The sequence below is a fragment of the Strix aluco genome, chromosome 5 (genome assembly GCF_031877795.1).
Source record: "Strix aluco isolate bStrAlu1 chromosome 5, bStrAlu1.hap1, whole genome shotgun sequence".
Lineage (NCBI taxonomy): Eukaryota > Metazoa > Chordata > Aves > Strigiformes > Strigidae > Strix > Strix aluco.
In genome coordinates, this window is record NC_133935.1 from 86,979,853 (window position 1) to 86,999,714 (window position 19,862).

General features: G+C 44.4%; 1 protein-coding gene across 2 annotated transcripts in view; it reads left to right on the forward strand.

Moving 5' to 3' along the window:
- EXOC4 (exocyst complex component 4) overlaps positions 1-19,862 on the forward strand; it is a 421,385-nt gene that overhangs the window by 325,085 nt on the left and 76,438 nt on the right. For both annotated transcript variants that reach the window (XM_074828084.1, XM_074828085.1), the window contains exon 12: positions 19,044-19,180. In XM_074828084.1, coding sequence (XP_074684185.1) covers positions 19,044-19,180 — 137 coding nt within the window. The remainder of the gene's footprint in view (positions 1-19,043; positions 19,181-19,862) is intronic.

Sequence of the window (19,862 nt, forward strand, 5' to 3'; positions counted from 1 at the left end):
TGCATTTCCCAAGAGTGTTTGTTGCGCTGCTGCATGGTTCAAATAATGCAACAGAAGGAGCCACCGGGAGTTCTCACGGGGGGTGGGGTAACAGCTCATCTCCAAGGGGGGCCCAGTATCACCCAGGGAGTCTTCAGAGTGTATTCAGGAGGACTTGGGGGGCACAAAACCACGTTCTGGCTTCTTGGAACAGATTAGGCATCGCTGAGAAGCTGACTGAGAGCCTGGCCAGTGTGGGACTGTGCCCTGGCGGTGAAATCACCCACCTGCCTGACTCCGTATCCCCCACTGACATGAGGTAATGAGAAAGGTTAAAAAAAGTCTGGCAAGCTGTAATTCTATCATATTGATGCTTATGAGCTTTTTTCTCCTTTCTCTCTTCGTCTTTCAGAAAGCCTACTTGACCAGGGGTGTTTCCCACAGCAGTGATGTTTACTCAGTATAATATCAATGCAGCAGGGCTTTCTTGTGGTTGTTTTCACGTTTTCTATCATAGTGACGTTATTCAGGAAAAAAAATGTGCTTTATAACCTCTTATATTACTTGCTGTGAATTTTAGAATTCAGTATCACTTATGACAGTGCAGATTGGGCCAGTATCTTCTGAAAGCTCTAATAAACATACGGCAGCAAATTAAAACTACATGGCTGAATGAGTTGCTGCCCCCAGCCATCTGCCCTGTTCCTTCAGTGGTTGTTGCTGGAAAGGTGAGGATATCTATTCCACTCGTGAATCAGTTGCTGAAAACCTCTAGTTCTCATTTTTTTTTCATGCGGACATACCCTGATCTCAGTTTACCTTAATATATGATGCAGAGTGCTGTGAAGGTTGGGGAGCAGATTCACAGGTAGGTGAGATATCCTTAGATTGTGCTATTGAGTGAAGTGGAGGAGATGGCGTGGCCATGTGATTTGAATCCACCATCTCACCTCTTAGAGCCCCTGAAGATTTTGAGAAGATCTGCACTCGTGCATGCCATTGGTGGGAGCAGGACACTTTGCTCCTTGGAAGAACAGAGCTGTCATATATCCCATGTAGAAGGTTGTCAGTTTTGTGTCCTCCTGCTCACTCCTCTTCAGCTCCTGCACTTTTAAGAGATGATTTTTTGATCTGGCCCCATGGCTTGGACAGCAGGCATATTTGTGTGGCAAATGTGGTACTTTAGAGATGCTGTCTATGCTTTGACTCTTTTCTAGAAGTAGAAATATGAGGAACGTAAGAGCTACCATAAGAAATCTTATCCAGTCTTTCTTTCTGTCATAGGAATAGTCACTAAGAAGTGCTGTTGGAGCCTGCTGTGAAAAATAAATAAATAAAATAGGCTGCAGGAAATCTTCACTATTCATTAGGCTTCATCATGGTCTCAGGTAGTTCAGCTTGATCCCTAAACGCTCCGTGCAATATCCTTTCCAAATCACATTAAGTCTGACAGCTCTGGATTGCCTTGATAGATGTGTGAATGGTCAACCCTGTTGTGAATGCCACCGAAACCCACCCCTCCCTGATACCTCCCGTCGCCGAATCTCATCACGCGCTCCCGTGTAAGTGAATCCTAAGCTGTCATTACGTGTCGAATAAAAACTATTGGCTTGTTTCGGTTTTGAATTGCCAGTAATTAATGTAAAGTCCAGCGAGGTGTGAAAACAGGTCTGATATTTTCCCTCCAGGCTGGATTTAGAGGCCCAGTGCTGAGGGACCTCTTGGGTCATGAGGTCCCGGTCCCTGCCATCAGATACACAGCGTCATATTATCTGCTTTTCATAAACATATTAAGCCTGTCTTCAAAAAAGCCAGGCTTTCATTCGCCGTCGCTCCTGTTGAAGAGTATGTGGAGTTATATTGCTTCAATGCTTTACTATTCCTCTAATCCCAAGCAAAAATAATACTCAAGGCTGCTGACTTGGTCCACCTGAATTTTGCCATCTCTCCCTTGGGGCTGCAGTGTTGTAGGTAACTTGGAGTTATTGCAAATACATCTGCTCAGAGCTACTCAGACTTTCTGTAGCTCAGTAATGAGTAAATTAAATAACACGAGGTTTGATGACAATCTTCTTCAGCTGCAAATGGGACATTTTCAGTGGCAATACTTTTGGCTGTCTCTTGGCCAGTTTTTGATCCAAAACTTTGCGTCTTGCTCTGGGACTTAATTTTAGTATTTTTTTTCCTTAAGGAGTGGACCAACAAAACCTTTTCGGAGGCCTATATTAGCAAAAAGTTGAGCTGTTTTTGAAAGAACTCGGGCTTATTATATAAGCCATTTCCAACTTCTTGGTCACAAAGTGTGGTCTTAGCAACCCTGGTTTGGAAGGACTTCCAGATTCAGTAGTAAGGAATGCTTTATTTCTGTGATAACTGAACTACTCAGGATCACTTTGAGCACTTGACCTCAGCTACTTTTGTGCCTTGAGGTCTATCAGAAAACACTCTCTGCCTTTGAATTCCTCAAGCTGACGGTGTGTCGATGAGTGAGATGACTCATGGATGAATGAGACACAGAAGTGAGGAAAAGATTTATCTGACGTGAGGTGATGAATGTGCTGTGCACGTTCTCCTTCTGCCTTTGCCGCCGGGTGTCTTTGCTGTCTGCACTGAACCACCTCTCTGCTCCCCCTGTTCACAGCTTGGAGACAAATAAGAGAAAGTGAGAAAGGACATTTAGATTAGACATGGCACCCCCTAATTGTGGGGGTAACAATATGACCGTATGGGTGGGACAACACAAGTCTTTGCTGTCTCACTTGCAGTACTTGATTCAATTCTTAGTTGTCAGTCAAGACACTGAAATAACACAGGGCACAGGCGTTCTCAGGATGTCTGAAAAGTGGTGATGGAATAATTTTTTACCTATGTGTTCCTGTGTGGTCCACCATCAAGAGTACCCTTCACCGCAGAAAGCCAATCGTGAGAACGTCTTTGCAGCCCATGAGGGCCACGCTGGGGGGTTTTAGGAGCAGAAGTCTTTCACTAGGGAAAGGTTTTATCCCCAGTGCCATCCAGGTCTGTTCGTCCAGTTCTTGGCTTGTCTTAACATGGAAGTTGCAAACTTGCCAACGGAGGAGTGGGGGTTGGTTTCTTGAAAAACAGAGCTTGGCCTGACTACTCCCACAGTTGGACATTTCAGGAGAATTTCCTCCCTCTTTTCAAACAGGATGTTCTGTAGCAACAGGCAGTGATTCTGCAGAGAGAAGAAAGCTTGTGAATACAGTTTGGCAAAAAAAAAATCATTTCTCAAGGGTATTTAGTTGGCTCTTCACTTGGGGGCGTTAAGGAAGTTCCTTTTGGGGAGATTATATAGCCACATTCATCAGCCTGCTTTGTGCTGCTTGAGTGGAAGATGCATAAATACGGATTAACACCATGTTGCAGTAATGCGTTTCCCCTTTTAAGCACTTAACACTTAAAATGACTCTTCGTTCTCCAAAAATTCCCATATTTTTTGCCCAGTGGCAGTTCCAAAGTGTCTGACTGCTTCCTGCTCTGTACAAACTCCAGATGGGATGATTGTCCCATTTCTTCAACACTTTCACTGCCTCGGCTCATCCGATACATGTTCCCCATCAGGCCCAGCCATGGCTTTTTCTGGATAAGAAGAAGAATGTTTCTCCTACATAGGGATGAAACAAAAAACCAAGCAAGCAGTAACTGAGGAGTAGCCTGGTAGTAGCTGAGCAACTTTAATTTGCTCCTTCTACGTGGAACTGAATCAAATCTGCTGCCATTAATTGCAACGACGTGTTGACATCAGAGATAAATTTCTCCTCTGCTCTCTTTGCATTCAAAGCACTGCTCCCAGAGGCAAAAAGATGGCACGAGCGATCTTGAGTGCCACCTGGCTTCCCGATAGAGCTTGCATTTCATCTGGCTCACTTGTCGGCAATATCGCTCCTCTTAGTAGCACGGCATTGCCAAAGAGATCTTGCAAATATGACAACATTCAGGAGACAAATTATCTCCATTCGGAGTTAATTTCTGTTTCCCAGCAGGGCTCCACTGTGACCCTGCTGGGTTTGGAAATGCTGCTGTTTGGTTAATAGATGAATGTTTTGTGGATGACTGTATCTGTGCTCTGCTGGTGCCAAGTTTGGCTTCCTCTGCTCCCTCGCCTTCTCACTTGCAGCCAACATTGCGAGGCCTAAATGGATTTATTCACAGGACAATAACTTGACTGTCATTAGCATGGGGAAAATAATGTATGAGCAAGCGATAAAACAAAATGCTCATTCTCTGCCATCCATAACTGCCTGGGAGGTCTCTTAAAGATGTACTGTAGGGAGCCATCTGCTCGGAAGGGGAGATGGGACTGTCAGGAAATGATACACAAGGTAGAGATGGGAAGGGAAGATCTATAGTATCATCCAGACCATTTACCGAGCGGGACTGCTCATTACTGCTCTGCCTGCTCTGGCTGGGAATTGAACAATGGCATCTCCACTGTTAATAGACATCTCTCGTAATGAGCTGACCCAGTGGGTCTTTCATTTCCCAATTTGATCTTTTTTTTTTTTTCCCCCTCCTAGAATGTGATTTGGGGGAAAAGACAACTTCTTTTTCACACTGCCCTTTTGCTGTATCTTGGAAGCAGGATTTTGCGTTTCTTTGCTACAGTGGAAATCCTGAGTTATGAGCAGATGGTTGCTAAACTGCTGAGTAGTTCATTTAGTTCATTTTTGCTCCTTGCAGGGAGCTCAAAAGAGTGGAAATATTCATCACGTAGTGTGGGAAACTGTGAAGTGCAACTGAATATTTTGAGTTTGGCTTGTTTTTTTGGATTAATGTGCAGGTCTTTGGACAGATCGTGATAAAATACCATAGCAGCATAGTTGGGGTCTTGTCAGCCTGTGTATTGTGGTTGTGAAAGGAGGAGAGGACAAAGTTGGATGAAGTCAGGGTTCCCCTGATGTATATTTCAGGGTTTATCTATAGGAGTGTTCCTCAACACATGACATTTGATTTTACAGTGCCGGGCAAACAGTGCAGCTGGCTCCTAACACAAATATTTATCACAGAGCTTGGCCCCCATCCAGACCTTGTTTTATGTTGAAAGGTGTGAGATGGAGCTCTGTGAGAGGTTTTCTCGTTCCATCCCTCTTCATGTGAATAGGATGGGGAAAGTCGCTTTGGTGGTAGCTGTGCCTCGTCTATGAGATTCTCTGCAAACATCCAAGTGATCCCATTTCCACACTGGTTTAAGCTGGTGTGGCCAACCTTTCCTACTGGAGATGGTCAGTCTGAAAGGGAAAGTGCCATGCAAGCTAACGGCATTTTCCAAATTCATGATTGCTTCCCAGAAAGTGTGACACATGTATACAGCTTTCTCAGTTTCCATCCTCACACCTGGAAGCATCCTACTTCAGAAATGATCCCAAAGTTGGACCTGTCATCAGGTGGGGTCTTAGTCAAGAAGAGGCAAGTAGCTTTGTTCAAGCAGGAGAAAACAGCGTTTAAAATTTTGCACCCAGCCCACGAGTCTCATTAGAATTGCTGCTTTGCAAGAATCAAAGGCTGCTGTTGTCTGTTCTCCCATCTCCTGAGCAGAAGATTTTGTCAGACCTGAATCTCCAGGGGTTTTAAGTGGTCACTCAGTTTTGATTAATGTAATGTTAATACAAGCTGTCGGATACTTGGAGCGAGCTGCTCACAATCTCCATGAATGAGGAATTTCAAAATAATCCTTTGGGGACATCCAGGGACAGAATTGTGATCTCCTTGGTCTTTGATGTGTAGAACAGAAGGCTTAATTTATTGAATAAATCACAAGTGATACTGTCACGTGCAACATATGAGTTTTCTCCTCTGTGTGCTTTTTGGGCAGAGCACTTAACACTACCTCTTCCCTGCTGGGCTGGTGCTGGACTCCAGTGTTGTGCGAGGGCACCCTGAGTTGCCCTTAAATTGATCAACTCAGACTCTGCTCATGCCACAAGAGTAAATGCAGAAAAGAAGACAAAACAGAATAAATGAAACTATAGAGCTTTTAATTCCTCTGCTTCCTTTTGCCGGAGAAGAGACAGTTGATCATTTTTGTAGTGTCCAACTTAGGAAGCTCTACATAATGCCAAGGGTTTCATAAATTAAAATTTCACAAGGGTAAGGATATTTGGATTCTATTTGTGTGTGTAGACATATATGTGTGTTAATTTTTACCTTGAGTACATTGCCTCTCGTTTCCTAGTGGCTTTGCTTTTTGCTTACTAAGTCGTGCCTGGGAGGAGGAGCAGGGGAAGCTGTTCTGAGAAGACCTCAGCTCTACTAAGGTTATGTCTGGAGGTGGTTGGAAGGCATTTTCTTGCTGACTTGTATTGTGATTTCTCCATACCAGCAATGTATTTGTTTGAAATCCTTCAGAAGCAAAGGAAATGGAGGCTGGGGAGTCCAACATCTTTGTTGTCCTGGAGGATCTATTGGTTAGAGCATTGGCCTGTGCAATGGGACATCCGAGTTCAAGTCCTTCTGCTGATTGAATGGTCTAGGAGGAAAATTTCACTCCTTCCTATTGGTTTCCTAATCGCAGAGGTCAGTTTTGTCTATAAATACACATTTCAGCATGGGTCTGTTCTAGTGGAAAGGTGGAAAAGGTCTTGATTTTGCCCATTCTATTGGAGGGGACCTAAACTAGAAACATCAGAAGTTGCCGTGAAACCAGATTGTCATCCTCTGCCATCTATGGCCTCTTGTGTGTATTGGGGTGTAAATTCCCCTTATAAATATTTTTGTTTCTTTTAAAATTAAGATCAACCTTAGCCCTGCAGAATCTAATAGCTTCAACTTGAGGGCAGCTCTGGGAGCTGGTGGCTGTTGATGTGGCCCATCAGGCATAGCTGTCAGTGGTAATGTCCAGCCCTGCGTGCACAGAGCAACAAGTTCTCAACAAAACCAATGTACTAAGGGTTTTACCAAAAATACAGCTGCGGAGTTGCAGAAATCCATCTCAAGTTAGTTGCTGGTAGGTGACCTTTAAAAGCATTTTGTAATATTTGCGATATCTTTTCTTTACTCTCTAATTCCTACATTTAGAAAAGAATCATCCACAGATGAACCCCAAACTATTGTTTAGGGGAAAAAGGCTTTTTTAACTAGTTGAGGATGCTTAAGCAAGGCTGAGTTGGTCTACTCTTTCTTACAACTGCCTCTGGAAAAAGGAAAACATACACCATTCCTGTGCTTTCTCTGCCTTTTCACTGTGCTTTTCACTGCCTGGCTTGTAAAGTCAAGCCACAGAAAGCAATACAATAACCACCAATTTTAATATACTTTTGGATGTCTCAGTAGGAATTGAATTTAATCCATTGCATGTAATTAGCTGGACCCTCTTGGAGAGCCTCTGCTCTCTCCCCCCATGTTTCCCAAGGATTGCATTGGAAAATACAGACTTCTTAATCATATTAATTATAGTTGAGTTAATGAAGAGTGAGACAGAAATGTGAACTGTGGTGCTCTAAGGTGAGGTTTGAGTGACCTGTCTTCAGCATCCCCTCTATATTGGTTGTTACCTTCTAGAAGCCCACTAGTGAGATTGGTCTTGTCACTCTACATTGTCATTTAACCCTCCCTACAAATGAGGCTTTTAGACACTTGTTCCAAAATCTGACAAATGGTCTTGTAATTCCAGTGGAATGGCCTCTTTCTGATTCCAGAAGCTCACCCTGGGTTAGCTCTTAGAGCTCAGCCTGGGTTAACTGTTAAGTCTTTACATGTCGTTCATTTTGTTTCTAGTGATCTTTTGCATTTTCATTAATTCTTGTTGATTTTAGATCATAGTTACAGTATTTGCATTGGTGTGCACATGGACAGCATAAATCCAGGGGCGCAATATCATCTCCTTCTGGGGGATCAGTCCCGCTAAGCCATTCTCAATCTAGTTTTTCCAGTTGATTTTGTTTTTTCATCAGCCAGCTGCCCTTTTTATGGTTGCTGTGTCTTTCCAGGAGCATCCCTGCTCTATGTGAGGCATGCGTATGCCCTCTCTCTAGCAAGAAATTGTTAATAAGTAAGTATGCTTTAAATGCTGCAGCTCCAAGACTGAAGAAAATAGACCTCAGAGGACATAGAGTATTCATAAAAATAATACAGATGGGTCTTATTCTCCAAACTGGGCTAGCCATATGAAAACATTTATTAAAAAACGAGGTTCACTCTGCTTCCAAAATTGATGGCCTGCTCCTGAGCATCATTAATTTCATGGTCCACGTTCAATTTGTATCGTGTTGCAGCTGCTAATGATGTTCTAGAGCAGATATTACAAAGGAGAAAGAAACCTGCCACTCAGTACATGAGAAATAAATCGTCACCTTGCTATGAGTTTCCCTGTAATTGGGAGAGTTGTGTAAAATCCTAAGAAGAACCACTTCTGGGAATATTCAGGGGGGTTGAAAATGTCAGGGATGAGCTTTTCAGCTCCTGCGGTAGAAACCACGCTTGAAATAACTGGATGTTACTCCTCTTCATTGCAGCCTCGCACAAATGTATATTGATTAATAAAGGAAGAGCATGGCCTGTGCCTGGCATTTTTGAGTGATAAACAGTTATGCAGCAGTAAAGAGGGTATATTAAAGGGTAAGAGCTAATGACTTTTTTGTGTGTGTAACACATTAAAACCAGCATGAAGCTACAGCTATTTTATCATGCTGCTAATGTCCCTGACAACATTCACTTGGTGGGAGTGAATGAATGGAAATCCATTTAGAGAAGTAAATTAAAATACCTTAAAAAATGCCTTTAATAATAGCTACAGAACTCAGCAGGATCAGAGAAGTGAGAGATACAAAAGACCTATTAAGTTATCCAGTCCATCTCCCTGCCAAGGCAGTGGTCTTCTTTATTATGCAGTTCCTACAGTATCATTCAGTGAAGATTTAAATGTCTCAAGTGGCAGTGCCTCTGATGGGAGAGTAATCTAAAGGCTGGAGGATTGGACTGTCACAAACTTGCCCCTGTGTGCAACCTAATTTTTCCTTCCCTGCTTGTCTTCTGCACTGCACACATGGATGTGCAATGGGAATAAATGGACAAAAATCCTTATCCAAGTGTTAACTTTTATATTCCCTGCTTTTGAAGCTTGTAACAATGCGGAGTTAGCAGCCTGCTTGGTATCGGGGATGCATTTTTGTTTGAAGACTATTGAAAGACGTCTCCTCAAGCAGATGCTTCTAGTCCCGTGGCTGTGATTTACGGCGGCGTTTCAGAGGTGAGAACCACCCTGGCAGGGGATGCTCAGTGGCTTCTGCTGATGGTCCATCTTCAGCAGGATGGACCCACTGAATCCAGTCCCTTTTTTGGCATGCTGGCAAGCTCTGGGGCACTGGCTAAGAGCTGCTTTGCCAAGAATTCCCATTTTGTGGGGAATGTAGATTTGAATAGTTACGGTGTCTTTCTGGGGGGACAGATTCGCATTGCTAGTTCAGGAGAAGAAAATGCCACTGCTTTTAGATATTTCTGTGTCAGAGCTTCTGGCATGACAAGGTGGTTTGGTTTGGCTAGTTGTTTTTAAGCATCTTTTGCCACGAAATGTATTTGGGCTCAAAATCAGAATAAAAGCGTCTGATCTCCAGTATAATCAGCCATAGAAGTTCACCCAGTAATTTCTGCATCAAGTCCATAACTCTGGTTTGAATGTAGCTAGTTTTTCAGAAAAGCACCTGTGCTTGATTTAGAGCCTTGTAGAGATGGAGAATCCAGCACATGCAAGCTGTTCATGTGGTTAATTACCTTCACTGTTAAAAAACATGTAGCTCATTACTGCTGTGGTATGATCCAGCTTCAGCTCCCATCTGCTGGATCTGGTTATGGCTGGCTTAGAAGGCTTAAGTAAAATAAATAAGGATCTGGAAAAATATTCTAATGTCATAAGCATTCAGGAGGTCAAAAAGAAGATTTTCTTTCCTTTTTCTATGCATATATCTGAACAGGAGAAGTGTCACAGAAACAATCTAGTCCTGTTCATCCGGGCTACGTAGAGCAGGCAGTTGAGCGGAGCATTTCTCATTGGAAAAAGCTTTTCATAGATAGTTATCTAGTCACATTGTTCTGTCTTGATGGTGGCAAAATTGGTTTCTGATGGGACAGATGAGTTGTAGTCTGGTACATGAGTGAGCATCAGTCTACAGTGGTCACTAGGGATAGTGAGGAAGAGCTGAATTGCAACTCAGATGTGAAGTTCATGTCCTACACGACGTGAGAAAGCACGAAGGTAGATGTTGGCCAATTCTCACCTGGGATGCTGTAAGAAGGGACTCAGTTTAATTAGAAATTGGGGAAGACTTTCCAAGAAAACTTCTCCTTGCTGCGAAGCGCAGTCTAGAGCACAGGCCTGTCTCAAATTTGGACAAAGAATATGATGGAAGATCCCATCCAGCCATACCCACGGTTCTTGTGCCTCCTCTCTAATCTTCCCCAGCTTTGGGATTTGGCCTCGTGCATTGCAGGAAAGGCACGTGTGCTTTTAGACTGTGCGGACTTTTGTTCAAATTGCAGAGCTGATGAGTATCACTTACCTGTTATTTTTCAAATTTCAAGAGCATAGTTTGAAAATACTCGTGGCAGAGTCCTGTTTCCGGGCTTTAAATAGTTGGGATTGATTGCGCACTTACTGGACTTCAGCAAGGTTGGTCACAGTTAATGTTAACTTTGTGTCTAATAGAGGCTTGTGTGTTCATGGACTCTCTGAAATCCTAAATAATGAATATAGTGTTTAGAGGAAGAAAACAGTTCTTCTGCATGGTCAAAGACAGTACAGGAATAAGTAGATTTTACGGTACATGTTCTCCTTTTTTTTTTTTAAATGTACATTTTGCTCTTCATCAATATTCTAGTTCACTGGAGCAAATGTTTTCCAGATCACACAGTGCCAGGTAAATAAGAGCTATCCAGGACCTTGTCTGTGCACTTACTTACCTGCTGCAGCATCACATTTAAAGTTGAGAGAGAAACACAACACAGCCTGGGTTTCCATTCACATCCGTGGGGATGAAGGCACTCGGGACCTCTCAGAATAAAGCCCATAAAAAGGAAAATATCACCTGCAGTGAAACAGGTGGAGTTACAGTTAAAAAAAAAAAAAAAAAAAACCAACTCCCTCAGAGTTAGGAGCATTTGAGAAGCAAAGTTGTAGTAGGATGTTGTATAACCATAGTAACGGGCAGGATTCTGCAGAACTGATACTGCAGTAATGAATTTTGCTGAAAAAAAATGCTGTATGAGAAAAGCAGGCTATCAGATTTTGAGACCGTAAAAAGAGTTTTTGCATTTAAACATGTATTTGAATTGATACATACTAAAAACTGCAGCCCTTTGTAAACCCTGGATGTACCACAGAAGAAAACAAATTGAAAAGCCCCCTTATCGCTCAGTGTGAAATAAGCACTAATCAGTAAAACAGACAATTTAGACTATCATCTTTCCTCTGTTAGCTAAAAAAAAAAAAAAAAAAAAAAAACTACTTGGTTCAGGATTGGGGTTTTTTCTATTTTAGTGGGAGTAACCCCAGCACTAATATACTGAAATAGGGGTGCAGGTTGGCTCCCCATGGCAATGGTGGAGCTGGGGCAGCACCCAGCTCTCCTGCCCAGCCCGTGGCTGCCTCCCCGGCCGCAGGGCTTATGCTGGTTATTTTTTAGACATCAAGTAGGCTTAAGCAGCCAGCTTATAGCCACATTCAGGGAAAACTGGGTCCCCAGCTCCTGTTTTTTGAATGATTTTCATCTCTAACTGCTCTACGGACGTGTAATATCGTCTAATGAGATGAGAGAATACTTATTTCAGTGGCCTTGCAAGACATTTGTTAAACTGCTGGAATGTGGGCAAAGGGAGTAAATGCATTTGTGGTTTTTATCTCCATCTCCCATTGTCCTTCAAGCCACTGACAACGCTTGATATTCATCAGCTCACAAGAGCCTGTCCATGTATTTAAGCAGCTCAACTGGTGAAGCAAAGCACGGGTAAAGCAAAGCACATGCTGGGAGATGGCTGCAGAGCTCCGTTTCACCCGCCTGCCGAGTAACAAACCGTTATTAATTGACAGCGGAATAACCAAATTGCAACTGGCAGCCTAATGCTGCGGAGCATCGCGGGTCAGAGCGCGGGGGAAGGCAGGATGGCAGGTGGGGGCATGGGGTGGTGGGGGGAGCTTGAGCAGGATGGGTTTTCTATTAGAGAGCTGATTGCCTTGGGTGTGATTTTGGCAAAGCTCCCGCAGCTGCTGAAAGCCTGATAGTCTCTATAAATGTCCTAATAAAATTAATCATAGTATTAATGAATCATAGAATAGAACAGCCCAGGTTGGAAGGAACCTGAAAAAATCATCTGGTGGGAAAGGGAACCAAGATGAGATTCTCCAGCACCCTCTCCAGTTGCATCTTGAAATCTTCCAGCGATGGGGACTCTACCACATCCCTGAGGAGGTTGTTCCAGTGAGTGGTTGTTCTCACTGTAAAAAATGTCTTTCTTATATCAAGGTGAAACTTCTACCAGTGCAACTTGTACCCATTGCCCCTTGTCTTCTCCATGTGGCTCGTAGTGAAGAGAGACCCTCTGTCCTCTTTGCAGCTGTCCTTTAAGTACTGGATAACGTCATAATAAAATTAACCCCAGATCCTGGATCCTAGACACCGAATCCTATATAGTATTTGGGGAATTGCATATTTTTATACAGAATTCTGTATGCCAGGCCAATATCTAGAAGCAATCAAACTCAGTTTCCATCCCCTTCGCATTCCTGCGGGCGTTGCTGTGCTGAGGGAAGCGCTGGGCAGCTTCTGGCCCCATTTCAGGTCCAGCAGCTTCCAGCCTGGAAGACAGAAAAAAAATCAAACATCTTAGGTGTCGTGGGACTGGTGGGAGCATTTTGCCTAAACCTCCTCTGTTATTTGAACACTTGCATTGGGCACGGCGTGGGCAGCAGTTTGGCAGCTGCCTGCAAAGAGATTTGGAGAGGTGAGATGGGAATGGCCAACACTGCAATGTGGAGAGTGGGCCTAGAGGGGAATGAGGAGAAGGTTTGATATGAGAAAAGAAGCTGAAATGGATCTTTGCTGAATGCTTTTTGCTTGGGGCCTTGGTTAAAGAGGGGGACTTGCCTGGTGTGCGGCTTTCCCCGGTGCGTGCCACAGGGCAGAGATAGCACCGGGGCTGCACTGAGGCTCCTGAGACAGAACATCCCTCCAGGACCCTGGGTTACGGCGTTGCGAGACGCTTGAGCCCAACGGCGAGATGCTGGGAGACCACCACGCTTTGCTGGTGTTCGGACAGATCCAGAGTCCCCTTGCACTGTGCGCCCATCAGCTTCATGGCGTCCATCCCAACCTGTCCAGAAACCTCCGCAGGTTCATTTCTGCAGCTCATCGCAGAGTGAGGAATCAGCCTAACACCCACAGGTACTTCAAGAAAGCAACACCAGCCTTCCCAAGGAAAGGAGACACTCCACAGTATCCTAAACCACAACCACCCAGTTTCCAAGTGCAGCCCCCAGCTCTGCAGCCCACCTCCATGTGAGGAACCGGAGCGATTCCTGGGGAAGTTTGTCACCATAATGGAAGATGACACAGCACACGACACCCAAGACAGGTGAGGCTGCATCGTGTGGAACAAATCTGTATGGATGATGTGTTTCTGCTGGGGCAGGCAAAGGCTTCCTCCTCTGACATGATGATTTATATATTTGCAGCTCTTGCCCAAAGAGTAGTGCCCCAGCATGGGTCACTGGAGCCCTCTGCTGAATTCACCTTCTCAGTGCCAGGAAGGGAGGATGAAGAATGGTTTGGAAAGGCAGATTCTGTGAATTTAACATTTTTGGGGGCAGCTGAGAAGCCGTAATTAAAAGAAAAAAATACAGCAAGAAAACGCACAAATAAATGTTTCATGTCAAGGTGTCAGTGTGAGATGTAACCACGGTGGCCTTTGGAAACAGTCCCAAACCCAGAGCTGTGGGTCAGCACTGAGCTTAAAGAGGTTTGAAAACCTTCCATCTCTCCTGTCCTGCCTTTAATTAGAGCTGTGCTCTCTATAGTACTTTTAAAATTGTGGGGTGTCAGCTAAACTCCAGCTTAAAAATTAGATTAGGCTTTATTTATTTTCTGCCTTTAAGGCAGCCACATCCTGCACTCATCTGGTGCCTTCCTCTGCCAAGGCATCTCGAGGAGATTTTTAAGTGATGGGCAATAATAATCAACAACCTTTCCAGCGCCAAGGTCTCTTCCTCCATCTGCTGTGTTTTCAAGAGCCCGTCACATGGTGAAGACATCCCTGCACAGGTACATCCCATCTTTGCCTTCCTCCCCCAAGAAAATGAAGCAAGTGAACAGACATGGGAGAAGCTGTGATTTCTGCAGAAAAAAAATATTTAGGGTGGAGGTTGTTCCTCTCTCTAATCTAAGTGCTCCTCGCCAAAACAAAATGACAGATTGAAAACCTGAAGGTTTGTGTAGGCTTGCCCTGTTGTTCTGAACTTCTGCACATTGGGGAATTGTTGGGGAACCAGCTTTATTGTACTGAAACTGCATTTTAAGGGACTCTTAAAAACATACCTCCAGCTGCATCGTTTTACATTGAGTGCCCTCTTGCTGTAGAGGAACTCAGGCATTTTAAAAACTTAGGTGGGGTTGCACAAAACAATAATCACAAAGGTATCATTGAAATAATACCTCTCGGTCTGCTTATTCGCCAGCACTCTGGGACAGTGAAAGCCCCACGGTCAGAGTGTGAATTATACCCGCCCTGGAGCTGCTTTACGTTATCTGAAGCTTCACCACAACTGAGAATAAGGACCATATCAAGGAATAATGATAAATGTTTGCAAAATGCATTAAAGATAAGACCCACGGTCTTAATAACGAGTGGTGCTGCTCTTTTTTGTCCTCTTACCTCCACAGTAGCTAATGGACAGGAGGTCGTAAGAAGGAATTTCTTTTTATTTTTAGTAGCCTTAAGACTCTTTTAAAGCCTTCACCCCGATGTGCTGTAGGAGTAATGAATCATACCCTCGGCGTGATGTTAGGATTCAGCACCACGCAGCGTCTTCAGGTGCGAGGAGATGAATATTGTTCTGTGGATGAGTTTCCTTGTTAGTGTGGGTTTTTTTAAAAGGCTTCATTGAAGTGTCTTGCCATAAAATTATGCTTTGATCATATCCATTTGCTGTTAATGAATCCAGATGGGTTAGAGGCAACTGGATTGTAACTCTCTGATAATACGTGCGCTGCCTTTCATTTTCTCGCGCAGAGTTTCAGAAGATCCTGCGCTGGCCCAGCTAACGAATCCAGCTGTATTAACATGGCCTAATGCATCCTAATGCACAGTGTCCCCAGAGACACATGCAGATGTGTCAAGATTGCTTTGGAAAAGGTTAAAATGTTACAGAAAAATAGCCATTACCTATCTGATACTGTCTTCTTTCATATGGTAATCTCCTTTTTTTCTTTCTTTTATTTTTTTTAAATCATGCAAGTAGCTTTGTATTTCCTTTAAATCTAAAGATCTTATTCTAAAATCAAGATATTGGCAGGAGCTTAGCTGTGATTTTAATGTTGTAGAGAGGAGAAAGTAAGTGGGAGAAACTACATAGAAACCAGCAATACCTTCTCTTTTAACATACAATCTTTGGATTTTTTAAGTTGTTTGCTCAAATGTTGAGTTACGTAAAGAAATAGAAATGGGGTGGATCGAGACCACATTTGATTCCTCTTTGTGTGGTTGCACGTCCAACCCGTGAAGTTCGCTATCACACAAAGGTGGAAGGACAGATCCTGCCCCTGGCAAGCTAAGAGACATCAACTGATAGCATGGATCAGCTGAAAATCCCTCCCGCCTCTCACCAGTGAAATACCAGTGGAAAATGAAAAATATGATCATCCATGCAAAGAGGAGAAAAATCGCTTTTGTCTTCCAGGTTGCTACATGAGTTAGGAAGGATATTTATTTTTTTTTTATCCCCGATGTATAAATGTTAACTTTAATGCCTCATCCTTAAGGATCTGTAAACTGTATGAGTTTCACTAAGGCCAAATGGTGGGTTCTGCCCTTGGGCCACAACAACCCCCAGCAGCGCTACAGGCTTGGGGAGGAGTGGCTGGAGAGCTGCCAGTCAGAGAGGGACCTGGGGGGGATTGATAATGGGCCAGCGGTGTGCCCAGGTGGCCAAGAAGGCCAGTGACATCTTGGCTTGTATCAGCAATAGCGTGGCCAGCAGGGACAGGGAAGGGATCTTACCCCTGGACTCGGCACTGGTGAGGCCGCCCCTCGATGAGTGGGTTCAGTTTTGGGCCCCTCACTCCAAAAAGGCCATTGAATGACTCGAGCGTGTCCAGAGAAGGGCAACGGAGCTGGTGCAGGGTCTGGAGCACAGGTGTGATGGGGAGCGGCTGAGGGAACTGGGGGGGTTTAGTGTGGAGAAGAGGAGGCTGAGGGGAGACCTCCTGGCCCTCTGCAACTCCCTGAAAGGAGGGTGCAGAGAGGGGGGATGAGTCTCTTGAGCCAAGGAACCAGCGGCAGGCCAAGAGGGAATGGCCTCAAGCTGTGCCAGGGCAGGGTCAGACTGGCTCTTCGGAAGGATTTCTTTGCAGAAGGGGTTGTTGGGCGTTGGAATGGGCTGCCCAGGGCAGGGGGGGAGTCCCCATCCCTGGAGGGGTTGAAGAGTCGGGTCGACCCAGCGCTGAGGGATCTGGTGGAGTTGGGAACTGTCAGGGTGAGGTTCATGGTTGGGCTGGAGGAGCTTCAAGGTCTTTTCCAACTAAGATGATTCTGTGATTCTGTGATCAGGATCAGTCCCCGAAAGAGACTTGGATTTGCACTGAAGCTGCACAGCAACTTCTGTTTTCCATTTGTGCAGTCAGAGGTGTTCTCGTGGCTCACATCAGCAGGTTGGAGCATCACGTTTTCCTCTGGTGACAGACAAACGCTGACCATGGGAGCACCTTTAAGCCATCCAGGTGCAAAATGAAGCACCTCTGCTTAACCCCTGTGCACTGTCTGTGGTTGTTGGTGATTGAAGGTTGAAGGACAGCAGCTCCTTCACCAGCCCAAATGCAATGAAGGTGTGACTGTGCCCTACCTCTAGCCCCATGGCTCTGATGGATCCAGTTTCCCCAAATGACTAGGTAATTTTCACACCGCATTTATTGGTCCAACATACATGGTCTTGTGTTTACTCTCCAGGGAGAGGTGACAGACCGGTCTCCCATTTTAGTAGGATTTGGGTAGATTCTTAAAATGCTGCTTTTGCCCTCACTGGGGTCAGTCTGGCACACCAAGCAGGGATAGCCAAGAGCCTGGGTGACGTTTGAATCCTGCAGCTAATGAGCTGTGCTCACACTTCAGAGCCCATCGGTATGAAAACAGCATCCGTGGCTGCTGCAGCCTCTCCACGCACTTCTCTGCTTCGTTTGCTTGCAATGACTCCAGGTTGCAAGTCCTTTAGGGTTGGTTGTTCTCCTCCGTGCACATCAAGCCCAGGGTGGGATTGAATATTTATTAAAACACAGATACTTGTAATAACAGGAGAAGCAGCGTAAACAAGAGCATCTGAGAGGCAGCAACACCAGACTACATTTTTGTTTGGATAAAATAATCCCAAATTGTTGCTAATTACAATATGAAAGATTGGTTAATTCCTGTGATTTGCTTAAGAGCAAGCTTAATAAGATACAAGAGCAACCAAAGAGAATTTTTTTTTTTTCCTCCAAGTACAGTTGTGAGCCAAGGACATATCAGGAGCAGCACAGGCGGTGACTAAGCCTTCATTGAAACCCCCACATGTTAAGGAGTCATGTGTGCTCTGAATGAGGATGAGGTTTGCAGATGCTTTTTTACCAAATCAGGGACAGGTAGTGGAGCAGAATCAATTCCTGTCACTCAGGGGTTGCTCTGGAGGAGCAGCATTATGTATCAGGGTGATGCTGCCGCACTTTAATCTGGAAATCAATAGAGAGACGGAAGTGGGCTTGCGGGAATGTGACAGAGACAATGATTTGGGGTTTGATGAGATTTTGCTCTGCAAACAACTGAGTCACTAACTCTTCTTCACGTCCTGATGAACACAGAGAAGGGGCTAAATTCAGCCTTGATGCAGCTCCCTTGAAGTCCCTGGGGTCCCCCCCATATCATTTGAGTCCAGAATTTCTCAAATGAACCAGAGTTTCCAAATGCTTCAGTCTCCTTCTTTGCCTTTGCACATAGTTCAGGAATAACCCTTCACTCTACCAAGCCTAATATTAATTCAGTTTATATCAACCTTGGGACTTTGATAACCTTCCCTCTGTCTTGTTTGTAGCAACCAAATTAAATACAGCAGTCAATGTTATAAACACAAACTGTGCCAAGTCACCTTGGGGTGCCTCAGAAATCCCAAAATTCATACAGAGCTGTTTAAATCTTGGACGTTATCAGATATAGGGCACCTCCTCCTGCAAGCTGTCCAAACTTGCTCATCTATAGGATGTGGAGAGCATTTTTTAGTTTGCAAATTTGCCCTGTTGTTCCTATGATTGTAATACACTGCTTGGGGTAACAAAAGGATGGCAAGGGGCTACTTAAACCTCAGTCACCAGCAGAAAGCTTGTGCCCTACACATTCACCTTCTCTGTATGGGAGCGATGGGTGAAATCCCTGGTCTTTAGGATAATCTGCAATCTGTGAGTCCAGAGTTACTGGTCAGGCTGAAACGCTCGAGGTTTACAAGTCCAAGCAGAGCTCAGCAAAGCTGCGTGTACCTGGTTCCTCTAAAAATCACACTTCTGCATTTTGAGGTTCCATCTAGTGAAGGAAAGACTTGGTGAACTCTGCTGGTCCTCAACAACTGGCTCAGAAATCCAAACTTTCAGACCTGATATTCAACCCCCCAAGCCAACCCTCTTCATCTCTTGAATGGTTTCATCTTTTTCCTCAGTTGTTCTGCTGTATGTCCCTTGGTGGCATGGACTGCTCCAGCATCTGCTCGGGGTCGGGGAGCATTAGCTGTACAGTTACACCTATGATGCTAATTAGCAAAACATGAGAAGGCTGAAGTTAAGATATACGCTGAACCACTATTCATACTTGTGCTTTTCTTTCTTTTCCAGAGCACGGTAATTGTGGAGAAGACTGTTCAAGACCTGATGAACCTGATGCATGACCTGAGCGCCTATTCGGATCAGTTCCTCAACATGGTGTGTGTGAAACTCCAGGAGTACAAGGACACCTGCACCCTTGCCTACAGGTACAGGCAGGCTTGGAAACCGACGGATGCTGGAGATACCCCTCTTGGGCGTTTGCTATTTTGCCATGAGTAGGCAGGAGTTACTTCTAGAAACCATCTGTGCTGGGATGATCAAGGATATTTCTTTCTAGGTGGAGAAAAAATTTGAGATAATCTTCACTAGCATATGAAGAGTCTTGGCTTCCCAGTGGCTTTATCCACATCACACCACGGTTTAGGCTCTTTAAACATGGGTGACAGTGGTAGTAGAGCTTAGAAACCAAGTGGTTTTTCTCTTAATCAGGCAAAAGGTGACCTCAGGTTGGAGATAGGGAGTATAAGGCATCATCTTTAACATAAATAGCTGTATATAGATATTGCTTTCATGTAAAGCAAGTCATATCCTTCCATTTGAGTTCCCAAGAGATTCAGCTAGATTTTAATTCATTATATTGAGATTTGGGTATTCAGATCTCATGGCAATGTAGGAATCAGTAACCACAACACACCATATAAATACACACACATCAGACTTTGTGAAACTTTCCCAAAACTTTTCTGTAAACTTCTTCTTCCAGGGGGTCATCAAATGCTCTCTCCTGGGCTGTCTTTGTTCATGAGCATTTTCAGGTGATCCATCTCCAACTGCTTCCCCAACCACGGCGTGGAAGCTAAATGCCGCGTGGCCCTGCTGGGCACAGGG